This window comes from Marmota monax, unplaced genomic scaffold, assembly GCF_021218885.2.
Source record: "Marmota monax isolate L192 unplaced genomic scaffold, Marmota_monax_Labrador192_F-V1.1 WCK01_AAM20220418_F8-fsc00019, whole genome shotgun sequence".
Lineage (NCBI taxonomy): Eukaryota > Metazoa > Chordata > Mammalia > Rodentia > Sciuridae > Marmota > Marmota monax.
Genome location: NW_026695242.1, coordinates 19535329 through 19558871, shown reverse-complemented (window position 1 = coordinate 19558871; position 23543 = coordinate 19535329). Strand labels below are relative to the sequence as shown.

The window sequence follows — 23543 nt, the reverse complement described above, 5'->3', positions numbered from 1 at the left end:
TTGGCATACTAAGTCAATGAGTTGAAGGAAACAAATGAGGAGAAGAATAAGCTCAAAGTGGAGTCTCCTTGTCTTTCTACTCTCAAAATGTAGTTCAAGATCTACATCAGAAAACTTGTACCTTTTATTTACAAATCACATCACTAAACTCAAACCTGAATAATTAAAATGTCTGAATGCCTATAAATTTGCATTTTAACAAGACTACAAAAAATGAAAAGGGATGGGGATGTAGCTCAATGATAGAGTGCCTTTGGGTTCAATCCTCAGTACTACCAAAAATGAAAAATAAAAATACTATAGAGGTTATTCTTTTTTTTTAAACTCAGCTATGCTTATTTTTGTTAGTGTTTACATATCTTAAATATCTTTTCCTGTCCTTTTACTTATTCACATCCTTGTTTCCTTATAATTAAAATGTGTCTTTGTTGCCTCCTATAAACAAAACAAAGCTAACATTAAATTTTTCAATTCAGTCTAATAATATTTTTAAAATTTTAAATGAATTTGTTGATTTATAATTAACATAATTACCAGTTTTAAGTCTAACATTTTGCTCTTGATTTCTGTATCAATCAGCTTTTTCAATGCTATGACTTAAGACCCAACCAAAACAACTGTAGAGGAGAAACTATAGGTTATTCTTAAACTTATTCAAACAATGGCTACTCGCTTAAATTCTACCTGCTCCAGCAAAGTTATTCAAGGGGTAGATACTGCTGCAAGTATTAACTAATACTAAGAAAATTATTCTTAATATAGATTATTTTATCCTCTAAGGAACTTTGCAGTGCTTTTCAAAAGACCACAACTTAAAGCCTGAAGGCAGGGGTAAAGAAGGAAGATAAAATAGAGAGAAATCATGCAGAGAAATTCGTTTTCTTGAATTTTTTTATTACTCAAAATAGAAAGAGAAATTATATAATAAGTGAGGAAAGAAGAACATATATAAATTAAAACAGTATTAAATACTAGTATATACACTTTCATTCAACTATAACAACAGTCTGATCATTAACTTGTATATGCCATTTAAGAAAATGGTTATGGTAAAGCAAAAGTTTTAATAAGCTTTGTTTAGTGAGGTGATGAAAGATTAGTAAGAAGACATATATTCTGTATTTTTATAATACACATTAATTTTCCCTTTATATAAACTCAGAAAACCAATCTTATGAACTGAAACTAGAAGCTGTACTTTTAAGAAAGTATTACCATTTGGTGCCGTGGGAGGTGACCAGATGCCATAATATTTTGGCAAATACTTTCGAAGCTCTAGAAGAACACCATCACTACAATCAGCAGCATAAACCTGAAACGGAGAAATATAAAACTGGTTAGTTTCTTATTGTTGCCCTGCACATTTCTCAAACACAATATCACTGACTCAATTATCTGGTGTGAGTTTTAATTGGAAATAAATCTGGAGTAAGCAAAAAATATCACTATGTCTCCAATGAAAAGCTATGTGTTATTTAAAACACATTTTCCTTGGTTCTCTAATACTACCCTTTCACTGTCCTTTGGATTATTTCACAACAGTGTAAGTTGCAGGTAACTGACATCAAATGCAAAATAATTCTTAACCCTAAATATGTAAATAAGTTTTGGTCAGAGGAGATTCAATGAACAATTAACTGCCCTCCACGCCCCAGGGAAGGAAGGAATTGAGTGCCTACTTAAAAAATCATCTCAACTCTGGAACCCAGAGTGTTTTATCCCTAAGCTATGTCCTTAGCCCTTTTTATTTATTTTTTTTATTTTTGAGACGTAGTCTTGCTAAGTTTTAGAGGTTGGTTCCAAACTTGCAATCTTTGATCCTCCTGCCTCAGTCTTCCAGGTAGCAGTAGCTGTGATTACAGGCATGTACCACCATGCCCAGCTAATTTTTTTCTTATTAAAAAAAAAAAAAAAATTGGGGCTGGGGATGTAGCTCAAGCGGTAGCGCGCTCGCCTGGCATGCAGAGGGCGCTAGGTTTGATCCTCAGCACCACATAAAAATAAAAAATAATGATGCTGTGTCCACTGAAAACTAAAATAAATAAATAAATATTTAAAAATTCTCTCTCTCTCTTTAAAAAAAAATGTATCCTTTAATACAATATAAGTCTTAATTCCATGATTTATAACCCTTAATAATTCTAGAAGATACTACAGATTTATGGATATCCTGGACCCAGGCTCTAGTTTTGTTCAGCTGAGAGCAGAGTACTATACTGAAACATGGGGAGTAAATAAAATTCTAAATACTGAACAGTGAAATATCATGGCTTCTTTCTCTTTTTTTCCACACAATAATACACTCCAAGTATGCTAGCAACCAAATGATCAAGAAAGAAAGACACAGCAAACACAACATTAGGACTGAAAAGGGAGTCAGTCATACCAGATACAGCAGAGATATCTTTTTTAATATCATCAAGAACTTTACAAAGTAGGCAATTTTCTATAAAAAAATAGAATCAAACTACATTTTACTATCACAAATTAAAAAATCTGAAAACTGTTAAGCAACTGAATCACTAGTTAAAAAAATGTATCCCATCCCAGGAGAGACGGAAGGGAAGAAGACAGAAAAATGTGGACAGTAAAGGCTAGGGTGATAAAATGTGGACTCCACTGGATATTGAACTAGAGACCATTCTTGTTACTTTGTGGGAGGAAAAAAAAATAGGTTGCACTATGTCCATGTTTGGGGATGTTATGGGAGACTGACCCTAAACAGGACAGACTAGTTTATCTGGTGAGAAAATTTCAAGGCAACAAAGCACTCAGGCTGCAACATGGGTATCACTGGTTCTGCTAGATTTGCATTGAGAACTGGGAACAAAAAGCAAAGGAGATAGATTGAAAAATTCACAGCTTGACAAGAAAAGAATGTTGAATCCATTAAGTCCCAAGTTTTTAATTCTACAAATATTTCAATGAAATTTACACAGGTACATCAAAATAGGACAGAAATCATAATCCAGAGCTTACATATGTGTATATGTACACAATGTTAATCAATAATGTAGTTATGCTACAATTATTATTATATAATAATTCTGAATTATATAACATACTATATTTAAGCTTTTATAGGTGTTGCACATCTAGGACGATGGGACAAAATCGGCTAAAAGTGCCTATTTTGTGGTCAAGGATGGTGAAGAAATTAGGGTCATTAAAAAAGAAGCCAAGGGCTGGGGATATGACTCAAGTGGTAGCACACTCACTTGGCATGAGTGAGGCACGAGGTTCGATCCTCAGCACCACATAAAAATAAAATAAAGATATTGCGCCCACCTAAAACTAAAAAATAAATAAATAATAATTTTTTTTTTTAAGGAGTCAAGCATTTCATGCAGGTACAAGAAAATGTGTCCTGAGGACATCTCAGGAATCTGTGGGAACCCACCCATTACAGCTTCAAAGGTGTCTAAGTGAAAATTGTTTCAGACTTTCTAGGGCAGAATCTTTTTTAAAAGACAGTTCCAGGACATTCTGCCCACCCAAGACCACCTCATTTATCTTTCCACTGGAATTCATTTCAGCTGACAAGGAACTCAGAAGCCAGCTGTCATGGTCTGAATGTGAGGTGTGCCCCAAAAGCTGTGTGAGACAATGCAAAAAGACTCACAAGAGAAATGACTGGGTTGTGAGTCTTGACCCAATCAGTGATTTAATACCCCTGAGAGGGATTAACTGCATGGTAAGAGAAGTGGTAGGGTGTGGCTGGCGGACATGGGAACTGGTACCTGGCTTTAGATATATATATACATATATATATATTTGTGTATCTGGCAAGTGGAATCTCCCCCTCTCTACTGATCAACCCTGTTTGCCTCTGCCACATTCTTCTGCCATGATGTTCTGCCTTACCTGGAGCCCAAAGGAATGGAGCCAGCCTTCTAAAGACTAAGACCTCTGAAACTGTGAGCCCTCAAATAAATGTTTCCTCCTTTAAAATTGTTCTAGTCAGATCTTTTAGTCACATCAGTGAAAAAGCTGACTGAAACACCAATGCAGCCATGGTTCCGTCAGGCACAGGAACTGCTTGTGCTAACAGCAGACTTTGGTGTTATCCATGCAATACTAGTTTTGTAGGCAAGGAAACACAAGTGTCATAACATCACAAAAGCTTTCACCAAGATTTTGAACGAAAGTCTAGGAGGCCAGGCAGTAAATAATAAAGTCAGAGTCCCTGCAAGCTGCCCTACAGGGTGACACATGGAACTGTGAGAGAGAGAAGCCAAAGCTGTAAAAGACCCTAGGAAGTTAGAGATGCCAAGAACATGGACTTCCTGCTGAAAAAAAAGCTGCAGGCAGTAAAGAAAGCCAGTCCAAGAGAACAGACATGTATCTTGCAGCCAGCGAGGCCATAAGGGCGAGGCTGTTCAAGCCCTTGGAGGCCCACTTCCTGCCACAGTGTGCCCAGGATGCCATACATGGACCTTAAAATTTAATGTTTGCCCTGCTGGGTTACTGTCTTGCTTTGGTCTGATCCCTTCTTTCTACTTTCCTTTTCCTCTCTTTTGGAATGGGTGTATTTACCCTGTGCCAATGCATCTTTCAAGTATGTAACTTCTTTTTTATTTGTATAGGGGCTCACAGATAAGAATTTCCCTTGAATCTCAGAGGAGACTTAAAATTAGACTTCTTTCTTTTTTCTTTTTGGTACAAGGGATTGAGCCCAAGGGCACTTGTATATTGAGCCATATCTCAAGCCCTTTTTTATATTTTTGAGACAGGGTCTTGCTAAGTTGCTTAAAGCCTTGCTAAACTGCTGAGGCTGGCTTTGAACTCAGGATCCTCCTGCTTCAGCCTCCTGAGCCCCTGGGATTACAGATGTGTGCCACTGCACCTGGCTAATAATTTTTATTCTAAATACTAATGTATAATTTTGTTTTTTGGGGTTTTTTTAAATGATGAGGGAATAAAGTAAAAAACATTTGAAAATCATTGGTTGTGGTGATTTTTTAATGTAATGCGTAGAACAGACCTTGGCTTATTCAGTACACGTTATTAGCTATTACTGTAGGGAAACTAAGAACTAGTAATTAATTCACTAAAATTCACAAATTTTAATTAGTGAAACTAACTGAAAGAAAAAGAGACTTATTGCTTTAACTCTGAGCCATCATACTATATACACTGCCTTGAAAATAAGTGAGGAAATTGGAGATACCTGATGCTATAGTTTGAATGCTAAATATCCTCCAAAGGCCCATGTTTTAAAGGCTTGGTCTCCAGCTTGGTATAGTCAGCAGCTGGTAGAACATTCAAGAGGTAGATTCTAGTATATAGGAGGCCCTTAGATAATTGGGGGCATACCCTTAAAGGTGATTGTGGGACCCCAATCTCTTTACATACTCTTTTTTTTTTTTTCCTTTTGCTTCCTGGGCAGGGGTAAGAAGTTTTGTTCCACCCACAGGCTCCTCCCAATTATGTGTTGCCTCACCACAACCTAAGGAACAGAGCCAATCAATCATGTACTGATACCTCTAATACTGTGAGCCATAATAAACCTTTTCTCTTTAAAATCTGATTATCTCAGGTATTTTGTTACAGTAATAGAATATGAATACACCTAATAACATATTAGGTTCTCTAAATGCCTGAATATAGAATATACATATAGAATGGTGACCACATTTTGCAAGTCAAAACCTATAATTTGGTACAATATAAAAAAAGTGTACTTAGGAAAACATAGCACAGAATATTATAAATCAGGTTTGTTCAAAAAATATACAACGTATGGCTGCCCAAATATATACACACCCACCTATTCTCACCACACAAAGTACTAATATTGCCCCCCAAAAAACCCAATACTCAAAATTTATGACCTAATATCCCAGACAGAATACAATTTCTAATTCAAGGGAATGCATCTCATGCATCCTCAAAATTACAATTCCATACAAATTTAATGATTATTAAGTCTGCTTGTATATTCCAGATTGACAAATAAATATAACTGTTTGATGGGGGGAAAGGAAATTCTTTGCTTTAAGTCAAGTCTAAACTGCAAACAAATTTACAAGTAAGCCTACATATTTATACAGGTAATATCTCATTAGGGCTAACTGCTAGAATGTCTATGGTATGATAGAATCCATTTTACCAGAAACTGAAAGGAAAGGAAAAGAAAATACATTATTGTCTCTCCACAAAAACAGCCCTGAAAAATATTGTGTACTAAGAAAGAAATGTGTGTATTAAGCAAGAATGTGGCAACATTATTCAAGCATGCTATCTAGATTACTGTATGCAATCTAAATCTCACTGGGACTTAATAATTCAGTATTAATATATCCACGGGATTTTAAAACCTGGAGAAAAATCAGTCATGGTTCATAGTCATACAACTAAATGTTAGAACTAAAATTAGAACACAAATTTGTACAATCCCAAAACCTATGCTCCAGTAATATGTCACTTTTCACAAAAAAGAAAGAAAACAAAACTTTCACTTCATAGGAATCCAACACATTATCATAGGCTGAACTGTGCTTCACCGAAAGTAATATACCCAATTGCAACCCCCAGTACCTAAGATATATGAAAAGTCTTTAATAATGGGGGCTGGGAATGTGGCTCACTGGTAGGCTGCTTGCCTGGCAATGGTGAGGCCCTGGGTTTGATCCCCAATACTGGGAAAGAAAAACAAAGTAATTAAGATTCAATGAGGTTATTAAGGTAGTCCCTAAGTTGTTATAATTGTGTTCTAATAAGAACAGGAGTATAGGACATGAACACACACAGGGAAGACCAGGAGAAGACAGAGAAAACAGCCATCTACAAGACAAAAAGAGAGAGAACCTCAAAAGAAACCACACCCCGATTTGAGACTTCTAGCCTACGAAACAGTAAAATAGTAAATTTCTACATAACTAATCTGTGTTACTTTTTCTGGGAGCCATAACAAATGAATATACCCACCTATTCCTTTCACTGTTATCTATTAAACTTCTGATATCTTCTTCTGCTAGATGGTCCCTAAACTTAAGAGAACTTTAATAGGGGGAGAAATACTAGAAACATATTTAATATAGGAACAACGGAAGCACTCCCAGTGAAAAATTACCATGCACTTATATAAAGCATTCAGTACAAGTGAAAAACAATAGAGCCAAGCAAAAAACAAAACAAACCAAAACAAAAAAACCATAGACCCTCAGTAACTCAGCAAGACCCTGTATCAAAAAATAAAATAAGGCTGAGGATGTAGCCTAGTGGTAAAGTGATCCTGGGTTCAACTCTCAATACCCTTACCTGCCCTCCCCCACCAAAAAAAAAGAAAGAAAGAAATCACACATATATGCACTTGGGCTCTCTATTCAAATATATTTACATACCATGGTGAGTTAAAATATAAAGTGTTCTGAAATGCACAAGAAGCATTCCACATTGTATTGCACAACTGACAGATAACTTTCCCCATAAAGAACATGCATCATTTCTGGGGGCAATAATGAAAAAGAAGCCCTCAGTGATTTAAGCAATGCACATTTAGTATAAAGAATTACTAAGCAGCAATGATAGAGCAATCAGAAAATGTAATGAGAATTCTCTAGGATACTCTCTGGCTTAAGAAGGATAAACTTGGAAAGTAGGCCCATTTCCTAAGCAGACCTCATTTGGTTCCATGAAAACCAAAATGCAAGGAACCCAAAATAGACAAAACAATTTTCAAAAAGAACGAAGTTGAAAGACTCATATTTCTCAATTTCAAAACTTACTAAACAACTACAATAACAGAGTGTGAACAAATATCTAGACCTCATTGCAGAAGGCAAAACTGAAGCCCAATGGATAGCAGAGAAGTCCACTTAGTTAACCCACCCAGAGCTGGCCCACAACTGGACCTGCATGAAGCAACCACACAGAGAGTAACCAAGAACACAGGCCCAAAGGAGAGTTGGTCTGCCATAATAGGTAGGAAACCTAGAATGCCTGATGTCCATCCCAGGATGGTGGCAGAAGACAAATATGAAGAGGAAATGACTATGAAGGAGTCAGGGCACAAATTCATACACAGAAGCCCTCTGTGCTGGAAGTGCCACAAAGTGATAACCAGGTTGGGTCAGGGCTCTGTGGTCACAGAGGATACATATTTCCAGATATTCAACTGTAGCAAGAAACCCTCACCTATACTGTTGACCAAGAGAACACAGATAGAATCTTCAACAGATATTGCAGCCTCTTTCTCCTGTAATCTCTCTCTGATGCCTTCTACTGGGGATATTTAACAATGATCTCACTGTAAAGGAGAAATGCTACAAGGATTAAGTTCATTATCACAGAGGCAGTAATGATGGGTGAATTTGGAACGGAGAGGCAATAAATTGGAAAATGGAAGAGTGGTTTTACAGTGTCCCATCATTTAAAGAATTTTCATGTAAGTCTAACATTATTTGTTATTTTGAGCTAAGTTCTTTTAAAGTAGATGAATTCTTTAAAAAATCATATACAGCACTATAAAAAAATACAGACCAACATCCCTTATGAATGCAAAATATTCAATGCAATACTAGCAAACCAAAGCCACTGACATATAAAAAAATTACAATTTATTGCTAAAATGAAAAGTTGACAACATGTAAAATTCAATCAACACAATATGTAGTATTAAAAGAATAAAGGATAAAACCACAATAGTTCCCAAACTAATGTAAAAAGTTCATAAAAAAAAAAAAGTTCAGCTGGCTTTTTTGGCAGAAACTGACAAGCTGATCCTAAGACACAAACGGAAATGCAAGAAAACCAGAACACCCAAAACAATTTTCAAAAAGGATAAAGTTGAAAGACTCATATTTCCCGACTTCAAAACTTATTACACAGCTATAATAAGAGTGTAAATAGATATCTAGACTAATGGAACAGAATTGAGAACTTACAAACCAGTCTGTACCAATATCAATTTGCAGCCTCTTGCTTCCAAATTCACCCTTCATTACCGGCAGAATTCCTTTAAGCATTTCTCCTTTACATTTAGTCAACTGATTTTGACAAAGCTACTAAAATAATTCAGTGGGGAGAGTACAGCGATTTTAAGAAATAATAATGGATGACTAGATATTCATATGCAAAAGGATGTTGGATGCCTTCTTCCATTCATAAAAATGGATCCAAAGCTTAATTTTAAGAGTTAAAGCTATAAAGCTCTTAAAAGAAAACAAAAAAACATAAATCTGCATGACCTTAGATTAGACAATGGCTTCTTAGATATGATATTAAAGGCATGAGCAACAAAAGGAAAAAAAATAGGTAAACTGGGCTTTACCTATTCAAAAGGTTGTTGGCTGTCGTGGTGCATGTCTGTAATCCCAGCTTACTCAGGAATCTAAGGCAGGAGGATCACAAGTTCAAGATCAGCCTAGGCAACATAGTGAGACCGTGTCTCAGAATAGAAAAGGGTTGGGGCTGGACGGTAGAGCACATGCTAAACTGCAAGGTCCTGGATTCAATTTCCAATATCACACACACACACATACACATGAACACACACACACACACAAAAAAAAAATCAAGTTTGTGCTTCAAAGGACACTAGAAAGCAAATGAAAAGACAACCTGCAGAAAGGCATCTTTTCCATACATTGGAAAAGATATATTAATAGCAAATAAGATGAAAAGATGCTAAACACCATTAGCCATTAAAGAAGTGCAAATCAAAACAAACTACATTGAGATTAACATTTTATAATAACTAGAATTCCACTCAAGACAAAATAAGAAATGTTGGTGAGGATGTAGAAAAATTAGAACATTCATACAGTGCTGAAGAAATATAAAATAGTCCAGCCACTTTAGGAAACAGTTTTACCAATTAACCTAATATTTCCATTTCTAAGTATATATCAAAAAGTAGAAATAAGTCTGAAATACTTGTACATGAATGTTCACAGCACTATTAGCAAAAGCCAAAAGGTGCAACAACCCAAACATCCATAACAGGTGAGTGGGTAAGCAAAATATAGTATATATGCATGATGGAATGTTACTCAGCTATAAAAATAAATGAAGCACTAATGTATGTTGTAATGTACATAAACCTTAAAAACATTACAGAAAATGAAAGCTAAGGGAAAAAAGACCACATTTTGTCTGACTCCATTTATATGAAATGGGAACAGGGAAGCCCATTAGAAAGCAGATTAATGGTTTAAGGTGCTGGGATAAAGAATAATGCAGCATCGTGGTTTAATATGTAGAGTGTTTTCTTCTGGATGATGAGAATGTTTTGGAATTAGATATAGGTGATGATCACGGAATATTATGAATGTACTAAAAAAACATTCCTAGTCATAATGGTTAACCAGATGTTTTCCTTTCCCTTTTAGAGATTCACAATGCAGATTAGCATTTTTAAGAAATTCTATAGTAAAAACACTTATGTAAGTTAACATTTCTGACACTATGGAGACACTCAGTTAGTGTTTATCATATTGTGGGTCACTACCCAAGTTGAAATCAATTCAATGACTCAGAACCTTTGAGAAATGAAATAGAACAGAAAATACTACACTGCATCCAGTACCATAAAAAAAAAAGCATTGTTTTTCATGAAGTTTTTGTTTCTATTATACATAGTGAACTAAGACAGGCTGTCAAACATATTTCTTACCGTGAGTCACCACTAAAAAACTCTGAAAAACACTTTTAATGCAACAAACAAATCTTACCTTACTTACCATATTATAAAATTCCAGCTCTCTCGGGCCCCTTGGAGGTGGCTGTAACTGTTTCAAAACTGTGCCATCTGGGTGTTGCAGTATACCTATGGAACAAAAATTATAAAGTTTTTTAGTGTTTTAATTATAGGGTACGTTAATTCACAGGATATATTTGTTCCAGAATAGGTAAACCACTGTCATAAGTTTAGCGATTCAATTTTACTTATACTAGAAAATTTAACACTCAACAAACATGTTTTAGTACTTTATATGCAAAGCACTAGAACACAAATTCTAAATCACTTAGTTTTATTGTCTCCAACTGCTACACCCTTACAGTTCCCTCATATTCTAATAAATGTAAGTGTAAATTTTTATGAAAATACCTCCGTAATAGACATTCCATTAAAAACAAGAGACAAGTTAAAAGCAGCAGCTCAAATTGATCCTGTTTTTATAAACACAAAAATAAAAATGCCAACAGTGGCCACATATGGATTTCCTACTTGGTAATGTTTTAGAAGTCTCTCCTCTATTTTAAGAAAGCAACCTAAGAAATTTTCCTGACTCTCATGAACTGTACACAGCTGTATAGATAGTACAAGGATATGTAGCCAATGGGAAAAGTGAGGGCTGAGGAGCAGGCACCAAGTCTGGAGTAGGAAGGGGCACCTTTTTATAATCTGTTCATTCAAAGTAGGGAGTCTTTAACTCAACAAAAGCAGAGAGTTTCAGCTTAAGAAATACAGCAATCAATTCTGTTTAAGACCTACTATAGATTAGAAGGAAGGTAAATATTAATCCATTTGGATAAGATGAGTTTGTAAGCAGTTAAAAAGATGTGGGGACTTTAAGAGTACTAAAATATAACTAAAAATTATGAAAAAGGAATTCCATTCCTCAAGGTAAGAACAAGTAAATCCTTTGCTCCTCTGGTTATGACATTTTCTGTGGGACTAATGAAGAGTGATATACACATAAAAAGTCTTGATGAAAAGATTTCCAATTGTCAATCTCTTAGAAATAGAAGATGGAACTGTGCTTACCAGGGGCTGGGAGAAAAGGGAACAGGGGAATTATTCAATGGTTATAAAGTTTTTCTTGCCTAATAGTAGTAGGTTAGGAGTTGCCACTGAGAAATCTGACCTCTATATAGTGTCCCCAAGGCTCCTTGAATGGCCCTTTCCCACCTGGCTTCCTCTGCTGATTGATTTTCTAGTGGGTTTTCTCCTGTCCTTGGCATCTTATGGCAAGAAACGAGGGCTTCAAGCCCCTATCCCCTATCTAGTTTGGCAGCAGAGTTAGATGTTGTACTGTGTTTTTTGTTGTTGTTTTATTTTCCTCCAAAATTAAAGAATGCAAAATTTTTTTTAAAAAAAAGCAGTTTCATACAAAAAAAAAAAAAAAAAAAATCAAGAAGTTCCAGAGATGTGTTGCACAATAATGTGAACTCAGTTAACACTTAGTTTATACTTACAAATAGTTAAGATGGTCAATTTTACATTGGGTCTTTTACCACCACCACCACAACAACAACAAAAGTTGTGTATTCAGGAGGATTATAACTATGTAAAAATAAACACAAGTTAAAATTTCCATCTGCACCAGGTGCAATGGCAAACACCTATAATCCCAGGGGCTCAGGAGGCTGAAAGCATTAGGTTTGAGAGATCAAAGCCAGCCTAAGCAACTTAAGGAGGACCTAAGCAACTCAGCAAAACATTGTCTCTAAATAAAACATAAAAAGGGATGAGGATGTGGCTCAGTGGTTAAGCACCCCTGAGTTCAATCCCCAGTTTAAGGGGAAAAAAAATTATCCATGAAAGGAACATTCTAGGTAAGTTTTCTTTCTTTCTTTTTTTTAAATTTTTCTTCCAGAAATATGTCTTGCTTTTATTATTAGAAGTAAAACTATGACATGATAAATAAACATATGCTAACTGTATCTTCTGCTTAAAATCAATTATATAAATAAGGTATAGAAAAATACTTAAGGGAAATTTTTTTAAATGAGAGAAAGGGACTGAGAAAATATTTGACAAGACAAAGGCTGAAATATTCTAAAAACAAATGAAAAACAAAAACATGGAGCTAAGACAATCAGAATATTAAATAGATGGAAAAAACAAAATCCTTAACAGTTTATATATAAGGACATGTGGGTTACAAGTAAAAATGAAGGAAAAGGGTAATATGCAAGTACAGGTCATAAGAAAGATGATACATCAATATTATTATACACCAAACTACACAATACCGGACACCATAAGCTTCAAGAAAAGGATTCTTTTATATAGGAAAACATTCTATAATAATAAGGTCAGCTCATTAAGAAGACACAAATATATACATACCTAATAACAGATTCGAAAGACATGTAGCAAAATCTGACAGAAGTGAAAGGATTAACAAAACCATAAATAAAACCCCAATGACTTTCTTAGTAATCAATAAAACATTAGTACATGATATATAAAACTTGAACACTATCAAACAACTTGACCAATTTGACACATCGAATGTTATATCCTGCGGGCTTAGTGGCATGCACCCCAGAGTCCCGATACTCAAAAGACTGAGGAAGCAGGATCACTTGAGGCTAGGATTTGAGGCCAGCCTGACCAACTGTTTTAGTGTTTAGTGACCAACTTGTTCACTGTTGCAACCAAAAGACCTGACAAGAACAACGTTAGGGGAGGAAAAGTTTATCTGGCACTGAGGGTTTCAGAAGTCTCAGTCCACAGACACTCAGCTCCACTGCTCTGGGCCCAGGGATTGGCAGAACGTCATACTAGAAGAGTGTGGAGGAAAGCAGCTCAGGGCATGGCACCAGGAGGCAGAGAGGAGGGAGGGAAAGAGGGAGAGAGAGAGCATGCCCCTGCCTACTCCCCGCAGTCTCCAAGGACAAAATATATACTCCAAAGACCCACCTCTTCCAGCCACACCATACCTGCCTACAGATAGTTACCACCCAGTTAATCCCTATCAGGGGATTAATGCACTAATTAGATTAAGACTCATAACCCAATCATTTCACTTCTGAACTTGCTTACATTGTCTCACTCATGAGCTTTTGGGTTCATATCTAAACCGCAACACCAACATGGCCAAATTCCATTTCAAAAAAAGCTACATCCAACAGAATACACATTCTCAAGCACAAATGGAGCATTTACTAACTCAAGCTAGGCCATAAAAAAGTCTTAAAATCTAAAAGTTAGACTCATACAGAGAATATTCTCTAACCACAATGGACATAACAATACAATGTTTGGGGAAATACCAAATAATTGGAAAGTAAACAACATATGCCTATCTATGAATCAAAAAAGCAAATAGGAAATTAGAAAGTATTTTAAATTTAATAATGAAAACAACATATCAAAATTTGTGGAATCCAATTCAAATTCTTAAAAGAGAAATGTGCAGTTCTAAGTGCTTATATAAGAAAAAAAAAGTTCCAATTTAAGATGCTAGCAAAAGAATAATATATTAATTCCAAATACATAGAAAGATGTGAGCAAAAAAGTCATTGAAATAAGAAATGGACAATGGAGGGGAAAAAGTGAAATCAAAAGGTGATTCTTTGAGATCAATAACATGAAAATATATATTCTCTTGGGGAATAAGTCAAAAAACACAATATCACTACAAATCCTACAAACATTAAAAGGACAGTAAGAGAATCAGAAATTTCATACTAGTAAAACCAACAATTCAGATAAAATGAACAAATTCCTTTAGACATAAATTATTGAAACTGACACAATAAGAAATCTGAATTGTCACGTCTACTAAAAATACTGAATTCATAATTTAAAACCTAAGACAACTTGCAGGGACCAATGGCTTTATGAGTAAATTTTATCAAACAACAATATCAATTTAAAAATTACCAAATTCATCAGAAAACAGAAAAAAATATCAATTAGTTCCCAATTTTATGAAGCCAATATATATCATGATTTTTAAAAACCACAACAGATTTAATAAAATATATAGAACATGATCTCAAGTGAACATAAGCCAAAAAAAATTTAGCAAAACACTAGCATATTAAATCCACCAATATATACAGGATAATTTATCATGGACATGTGGACTCTGTTCCAGGAATGCAAGTTGGTTTATTTTCAAAAATTAAATATACAAATGTTTTGAGCAAAGTTCTCAATGAAGAAAGGAGATATAAACAGAAAATGGGAGAAAACAAAAACCCTGTAGTATTGAATTTAAGTTATAGTGGGGGGGGGGGGGGGGCTAGGCAGATAGGTCAGTGGTAAAGCACATGGGTGAGGGCCCAGGTTGGTTCACCAGCACCACAAAAACATAAACCAATAAACACATTATAGGTATGGGACTATACTTAATAGAATTTGCAAGGACCTGGATTCAATCTCTAGCACAAAAACACCAAAAACAAAAAACTCTGCTAAATTATAAGAATGAACTCAAAATTTCAAGAATATGAAATTAAATATTTCTTAATCCAATCTGGTGAAAGAGTAAACAGAACTACATGCAAGGAGCAATGACCACACCTGGAATCCAGATCTTGATTTCTAAACACCATTCATTCCCATAGGAACCAGTTTCCTTGAAGAAAAATGGCTCATTTCAGGGTGTGAACATGAAAAGCACAAAATGAACATAGAAAACCTTTTATGCCAGAAAGTGACAAAAATACAAGAAAAAAAGCAATATTAACATACAGTAGCAAGCCTGAAGAAGCTATCAGTGCCCAAATCTGGGAGAACATCAGCATTAAAATCAACAGTAACAATAATAGATAGTATCTATTCATTTAAATTTGAAATGAATATTCCATCCTAATAGATAATGAAGAAAGATGGACATGGTGGCACACATCTATGATCCCAACTATTCAGGAGTCTGAGGCAGGAAGATGGAAAGTTATGCCAGCTTGGGCAACACAAAATGACCCTGCTCAAAATAAAATTAAAAAGGATGGGGCTGGGGATGTGGCTCAAGCGGTAGCGCACTCCCCTGGCATGCCTGCGGCCCAGGTTCGACCCTCAGCACCACATAAAAACAAAGATGTTGTGTCTGCCGAAAACTAAAAAAAATAAATAAATATTTAAAAAAAAAAAAAAAAAAAAGGTTAGGGCATAGCTCTGAGTGCTAGCCTAGTACACATAAGAACCTGGGTTTGATGACCAATATCATTTAAAATAAATAAATAAGGAGGGGAATGCTGATTAACCAAAGTAACAGAAAAGGTTTGACTATTTGTTTTGCAACCATCATATTAATATAAGTGAGTGTGTCAAATATCATCAATGGATGTTTAATCACTGGATATAAAGTTTGATGAGGAACAGGGTATACAACCATCTCAAAATGTTCCTCTCCAATTACTTAATTACTATAGTAAAAATGATAATTTTACATTGGAAAAAATTAGGCAGACATCACTTAATCATATGATCAAAGTTACATCAACACTATCATTAACATCTTTTGCCTCTTAACATGATTTTTTAGAGCACAACATAACAATGTTTTCACCAAAAATGCATAACTTGAATCTAATCACACCTGAAAAAAAAAAAATCAGTCAAACATAATTTAAGGATATTATAAAATGCCATATGCCTATAACTCTCATGGTTAAAAAAGACTAAAAAAAAAAAAAAAAAAAAAAGACCTGATCTAAATGCCAGGCAACTAAAAAAGTTATGACAACTAAATGCAATGTCTGATGCTGTACGGTCAAAAGCATTGCTATAAAGGATATTAGTATATCTCTTTTCAGCCTTTAACTAAGGTCAAATATAAGAAATATTATGTAAATAATGGCAAAAGCCAAATGTTATATTCTGAAATTGATCATTTGATCAAGATTAGGTAAGAAATAGTCTTATTTTTAGTTATACAATTATTTAGAGGAAAGAGGTCATGATGTCTATAATTTATTATTATATAGTTTTACAAAATCATCATCTACAAAGAGTAATAAGGCAAATGTAGTAAAATATTGGTAGCTGGTAAATCTAGATGAACTGTATAGTTCATCACACTATTCTGGAAACATTTTTCTAAGTTTGGATTTTTTTCAAAATAAAAGTTATTTTAAAAGGCAACATAATTCATAGTAGTATTAAATACTTATGGAAAATCTAGCAAACTCTACTCTGAAAACTTATAGAGGAAATTATAGAAGAACTGAATAAATGGAGAAATATAACAAGTTCACATACTAAAAGGCTCAAGATTGTGAAGAAATTAATTCTCACCAAAACAATCTATAGATTTAAAGCAAACTCAAACAAAATCTCATCAGGTTTCTTGGGGAAAGTGACCAGGTGATCTGACTCTATATGGATATGTAAAGGGCCAGAAAAAGTCAAAACAATCTTGAAATGAAAAATAAGATGCTTAAGCTACTATTTATCACTACTTAACTATATAGTACTTGAATCAAGACAGTGAGGTATTATTAGGATAAATAAATAAAGCAATGAAAACAAATAAAAGACCAAAGCAAATTCAGGAAACCAAATGAATAAACTGTGGTACAGATGCACAGTGGCACACAACTGAGCAATGAAAAAAGAATGAGGAAAAGCTCTATGCTGATTGGTAGGATAAATTATCTGTTAAAAGCAAAGTGCAAAACAGTATATACAGCATACTTACTACCTGCTGCCTCAGAAAGAAGGGGAAATAAAGTTCTCATAAATGGGCTTATTTATACAAGAAATTCAGTAAAAGCGAATCAAAAAACAATAAAACTGGCTATCTACAAAGCATTCTGAACAAAGGGGAGGAGTTTCAACTTTCAAAAGCATGTTAGTTTATAAGCATTCCTGTATATAATGGAATGGAAATGAATTTAAACAGAAACACATGAAACCAAATATTTCAAATAAATGCTATTACTGTAAAGAGGGGAGAAATAACAACAACAAAAATCTAACCTAAAAAATTTTTCAACAGTTGCCAACCACATACCCTTAGAATAAGAAAATCTCATGCTGAATTCTTCATTTTATGATTGTTTTCTACAGAAGTATGGGAGTAGAAATTCTGAAAATTATAGGACTGAGCAAAAATCATAAACCTATGATAACACCAGGAGTCAGGGTTCTCAATGTGGAAGAAGAGAAATATAAATTCAGAAACAAAAAAGAAAAGAAAGCACTCAGATTGGAATGAAATTAGAAGTACAAAATTATGATTCCTGGAATATTTATACATTTATTTAAATTTCATCCACTGAAAAGATCTGGAAGCAAAGGTACTCAGTAGTTACACCACATATAGCACCCAAATCAGAGTTTCTAAATATTATTCCAATTAACCAGGGCTCCTTGGACAAATGGCTGATTCTAGGGTAAGGAAGGAAGGTAAATCTCTAAAGTAATTTGGTGACAGAAAGCCAATCTAAATGGCGAGATTCAGTACAATTTGAGAGGCAAGAAAAGTTCTTAAACATAAAACAGAAATTCATGACTCCAACCCAATCATAAATGTAGACATGCATGGACAGAAGTAAAAGGAGGGCTCTCTCTCATAATGAAAATTTTTACAGGGAATATTAGAATTGGAAAACTTTTATGATTTTGTAACCGTCAAAGACTTATGCAAGAATAATCAATAGATGCCAAATCTAGGGGCGCAATTTAATGAGGCTTCCAGATATCTGCATGACCTTCTAGTGTCTCCCCATAGATAGCTTGTTAATTGCAAGAGGAAAAATAACAACTATATACTGAAGAAGCCAGATGACACTTGGACCAGTTGACCAAAATTAACCACTAATAAAGGTCAGACAGATACAGGTCTCTAGACATGCTATCTTATAAAGGGTACACATAAATAATATTCTAGCCAGAAATGCATCACTTGAATCAGAAACTCAAATTGAAGAACATTTCATAAACAACTAACCTATTTTTCAAAATGACAATATTATGAAAGAGAAAAGCTGAGGTTATGTTACAAATTAAAGGAGACTAAGAGACATAACTAAATGCAACTTGATATCCTTAAGCAGCTCTACCTCTGAGAAAAACAAATGGGATAAAAGACATCAGTGTTACTGGAACAGTTGACAAAATAAGAAAAAGGGCTATAAAATATAATCACTATTAAATTTCCCACATTTAATAAATATACTGTGGCTACAGAAGAGAATATCTTTGTTCTTAAAACAGAAAAGGATTTTATGCTAACTCTAGAGAGCTTTGGGAAATTAAATTGACAGAACCTTAGTAGAAAAAAATTCATTTCAAATGGAATGCAATAATATACAATATTAAGGAAAAACATCCTCCAAAATCCAAACTATTACTTTAATTAGGCTTGGATGACAAATTAACTCTCTCTGGGTCACTGTTTTTAATGTAATTTTACACTTTTGTGAAACTTATAGAAATAGGAAAGTTATACAAGGTATGCTACAATGTAAAAGAATGTTTAGTACATTATTTATAACAAATAATAGCCAAACTCTAAAATATATTTTTTTTTTTTAAATATTTATTTATTTATTTTAGTTTTTGGCGGACACAACATCTTTGTTTGTATGTGGCGCTGAGGATCGAACCCGGGCCGCAGGCACACCAGGCGAGCACGCTACCGCTTGAGCCACATCCCCAGCCCCTCTAAAATATATTTTTATAAGAATATATTGTTAAGCAAATTTTGATATATCTACTCTGCAGAATATAACACAGGAAGAACAAAGCACAGACAGTCCCCAACCTACAATGTTCAATTTAACAATCATTCAACTTTGGTGCCATAAAAATAGGTCTTCAGGAGAAATCATACTTCAGATTTTAATCTTTTCCAGGTCTAAGATTATGTTGCATATTGTTTTACGCTGTTAGACAGTGGCATAAAGCTACAGCTTCCAAAGCTACAGGTACACAATCACAAGGGTAAAAGTATATTATGATGCCAAGCTATGACATTTGGCAGGTAGTAGTATTAAATACATTTTCAATTTTCTTCAATTTATAATAGGTGTATCAAGATGTAACCCCATTGTAAATCAAGGAGTACAAAAATATGTTTATACTATACGATATAATTAGGATTAAAAAAAAAGCTGGGACTGGGGGTGTGGCCCAGTGGTAAAGCCCTTGCTATATTCCACAATATTTATTAGGTTGCCTGGGTTCAACCCCAGCACTACAAAAGAAAAAAAAATGCTGATATATCTATCTGTATGAAAAATTAGAATTGTGTTAATGTGTTTATGTATGTACACAGAAACAAAGGCTTAAGGATGCATGGAAAATTGTTACCAGTGATTGTCCCTGGGAGAAAAAGAATGTGGGAAAGGGCATTACTTAAAGAATTTTTTTTCCCTAAAAGATTATGAACCATTTTTACAATTAAAAAAAAAAAAAAGTTTTACTCCTGGAATTCAAAATTAAAATGTATTTGATGAAACAGATTTGAGTGGAGAATATAAACTCTGATAATCAGAAATATGAATATAGTCTTGATACTTAGCTACAACAACATATAATTTTCTGTTTAAGCACATTTGTTCTATCAAGTTCCACATTTTTCATTTTTAAACTACCAAAAATAACAACTCCTTTTTGGAGATAGTTAAGATATCAAACCTAAAATGGAAAAATCTGGCCATGTAATGATAGGAACAAAAATTAAAAAACAATACAGAAACAAATATTCACACAATATCCTTAACAAAGTTTACAGAGAATTACTTCAGTTGACAGACCAAAGTCCGATTAACAATGTACTTTAAACTGTAAGTGATTCATGATAGTGCAGAGACATAATGAACTTTGAATTACTAACCATCTTGTTATTCATTTTATGAACAGGGAAGACTATCATCATATAGGTGTCCTTTCAAAATACTAATAGATGCATGACTCTGTAAGTACCAGAGAATTAAATTCCACAATATTTATTAGGTTGCCAGCACCCTTATCTTTGAAGAACTGTATTATGGTGATACAAAGACAGTTCCTTGTCAAAAAAACCTTAATAGAAAAAAGGTTTATTTTAAATTGAATACAATAATAAACAATATTGAGGAAAAACATCCTCCAAAATGTAAACTGCTACTTTAATTAGGAAATTTGAGTGACAAATCAACTCTTTCAGTCACTGTTTATAATGTAATTTCAAGTCACCATAATTAATTTTTTACTAATCTCACGTAACTCTAATAAGAACACTATTACATACTTTGATAAGCAATGATTATGTTCTTAAGTAACAATCTTCATAGAGATCGTTTTTATTTATGTTGGGATTTTGACTTTTTCCCCCTTTGCATGTAAGTTGGGCTCTAGGACCCTTAGGTAAACAATCTTTTAGCCCTCTATCTAAAATATTATTAGGAATAGTATCATCACAATTTATTAATATAAATGAGTAAGTAAGTCTCTATTAACAGAGACTCCATGGGTACACTCAAACTCTCATACACAGATATGACCCATAGGAGGAAATGTCTACGCTAAGCACCTTAAGTACTGTTTCCTAACTTGATGTACTAACAGAGCAGTCAATTGTCATTCTTTCAACATTTCATGAGTGTAATTGAGTCCCAGTCTGTGTACTTTCTGCAAGTACAGAACAATTAAAAAAACAATAGTCCAAGGAAAATCCCTGGGTATCACATGGTAACACATAGTAGCTGTATGACTTTAGGTGTATCACTTAACCAGGCTTAACCTTAGTCATGTGGTCTAAAAATGTCCTTACTTACCAACCTAAACCTGAATCATTATACCAGCAAAAAACAAACAGTCTCTAGTGGTTGTTCTGGGTCAAAGATCTGCAATACTCACGTACTCATCTATCAGATTCTTCAGGTAATCATGGCTCTAGGAACCACTGTGAGTAAACTAGGTGAATTACAGTTCCTAAATTGAGATAAGCTTCATATTATCCTTTAAAAGTTGTGAACTTACAAAATGTATTACAGAGGCCATGCTAGTTTTATGAATGTTTTATCTGTGCATCATTCTAGCAGGGTGTATTTCCTACCCTGAATGAATCCGAGTTTCTGCACTACTGGAACCACGCCTCCCAGAGAAATCCAGGAGACAGACAGACAAACACCTACACACACACACACACACACACACACACACACACACACGCACCCCGTCAAGGGACAAGGAGGCAGAGATCCTGATTAAGCCAAGCAAGCTTCCCAGGGGTTCGAGGGAAGGCCTTGTTTTTTGTTTTTTTCCCCCTCCAGCTATGCAGCTGCACCCAACTGAGAAGCACTAGATTAGCATCATCTGCATTTCATTCCTTTTCTTTTGCAATAGCTACTCGCCTATAATAAACAGATCTTGCGCTCGAGGGAGAATTCACTTCCCCGTCCAGTAAAATTGAAGTTCCTTATTTTTACTAACAACACCATCTCCAACGAACACCCACCCTCCCTGGGGAGACCGGACACGCCTTTCTCCGTCGCCCCTACAGTAAGCTTGAGCCTCACACCCTAGAAATAGCCCCACTTTCCGAGCCCCTTTCTGCACCGGTAGCGAGGCTCCCAGGGAGGGCGGAAGAGGCCAGGGGTGCGGCGTGCAGCCCTGGGTGCGGAGTGGGGGGTTGTCCCAGCACCGTTGTGAGCGCCAGGCTGCCTCGGTTGGCCAGGGAGCTCGTGGAGACAGAAGGGTAGCTGGGAGCCCCGCGCCACCCTCACTTACCCACTTTGTCCTTTCCGTACATGTGACCGGCCACCTGATGCGACAGGGGCACGCAGCCGTTGAGGAAACGCAGCCTGCCGCCCGCTGGTTGCGGGGCGCCTTCGGGGGCGGCATCGCTCACCGGTGGGGTCCGCATCTCTGGGGCGCCGGGCGCCTCGAGCCGGAGGGGGGATGGCGGCTCTGTTGCCATAACCGTGTGCACAAGCGGTAACGGTGGCGAAAGGAAGAAAAAATAGGGAGTAGGGAGCGAGTGCCTGAGAACCCGGGGGTCGCTCAGGCTCGGCCGCGAGGAGGCCTGGGGGTTCCCGCGGCTGGTGCCCGCTGAGGCCCGGGAAGGGGGCCCATGACGCCGCGGAGGCGCGGGTGCTCCCCTGCCCAACTCTGCGGACCGCGGCTCCCAGCTCCCGTCCCTCCGCCGCCGCGGCCGCCGGTCCCGCCGCTGCCCAGGAGACGGAACCGAGCGGAGCAGCAGCGGCAGCGGCGCCCCGCGCTCCCTGGGGCCCTGACGGCGACGGCGGCCCCACCTCCCGCGCCCCGCCCCCTCCCGCCGTCCTCCAGTCCCCTCCGCAGCCGCGCGCGCGTCAGCGCCGCCTGCACTGCTGCGGCCGCTGCGAGCTTCCGACTGCTCGACCCGCGGCAGGCGCCTCACTGAGCATGCCCAGAGGCTGCCGGACCAGACCCCAGCAGCGGGATTGACGCTCGGCGCGGGTGGGCAGAACCGCGATCTGGAGGATTTTAGGAGTCCTTCTCGTCTCTACCCCAGAATTGGCGTTACGACACCACAGAAGGAGTTTTGCCTTTGTTCATTTAACGCGCGCCCCAGAGCTTCCCGGGGGCGGGCTTATAGACCCCTGGGGCTTCCAGGTGAGAGGAGCTGTCAGGTGCTGGGAGAGTTCGGAGGCAGAAATGGGAGGCCACCCATTCTGTGCAAATCAACTCCCTGCAACCCCTACCCTACGTAAGAACAAGTAAAAGCAGGTAGCTCGATAGAAGACGCCATCTTCAAAGTAGTCTTTCAAGTTTAGCCCCAATCCCCAGTTGCTGCCTCTAAAACTGCTCTTTCAAAAGAATTTTGGAACAAATTTCAGGCTGTTGGGAAAGAATAATAATTTTTTTTAAGTGAACACGGTTTTTGTTGTTTTTTTTTTTTTTTTTTAGAAATAAGCAAGTATCTCTTTCCCCTTTCCCTCCTTCC

General features: G+C 36.3%; 1 protein-coding gene across 3 annotated transcripts in view; it reads right to left on the bottom strand.

Annotated features, from left to right (window-relative positions):
• Ipmk (inositol polyphosphate multikinase) overlaps window positions 1-22836 on the bottom strand; it is a 49509-nt gene extending 26673 nt beyond the window's left edge. The window contains exons 1-3 of one of the 3 annotated variants that reach the window (XM_046419577.2): window positions 22349-22836; window positions 10677-10771; window positions 1216-1312 (exon numbers count right to left, since the gene is read on the bottom strand). In XM_046419577.2, coding sequence (XP_046275533.1) covers window positions 1216-1312; window positions 10677-10771; window positions 22349-22538 — 382 coding nt within the window. In that variant the 5' untranslated portion in view covers window positions 22539-22836. The remainder of the gene's footprint in view (window positions 1-1215; window positions 1313-10676; window positions 10772-22348) is intronic. The other 2 variants (XM_046419575.2, XM_046419576.2) reach the window with 2 other exon arrangements.
• Window positions 22837-23543: the final 707 nt, after the last annotated feature.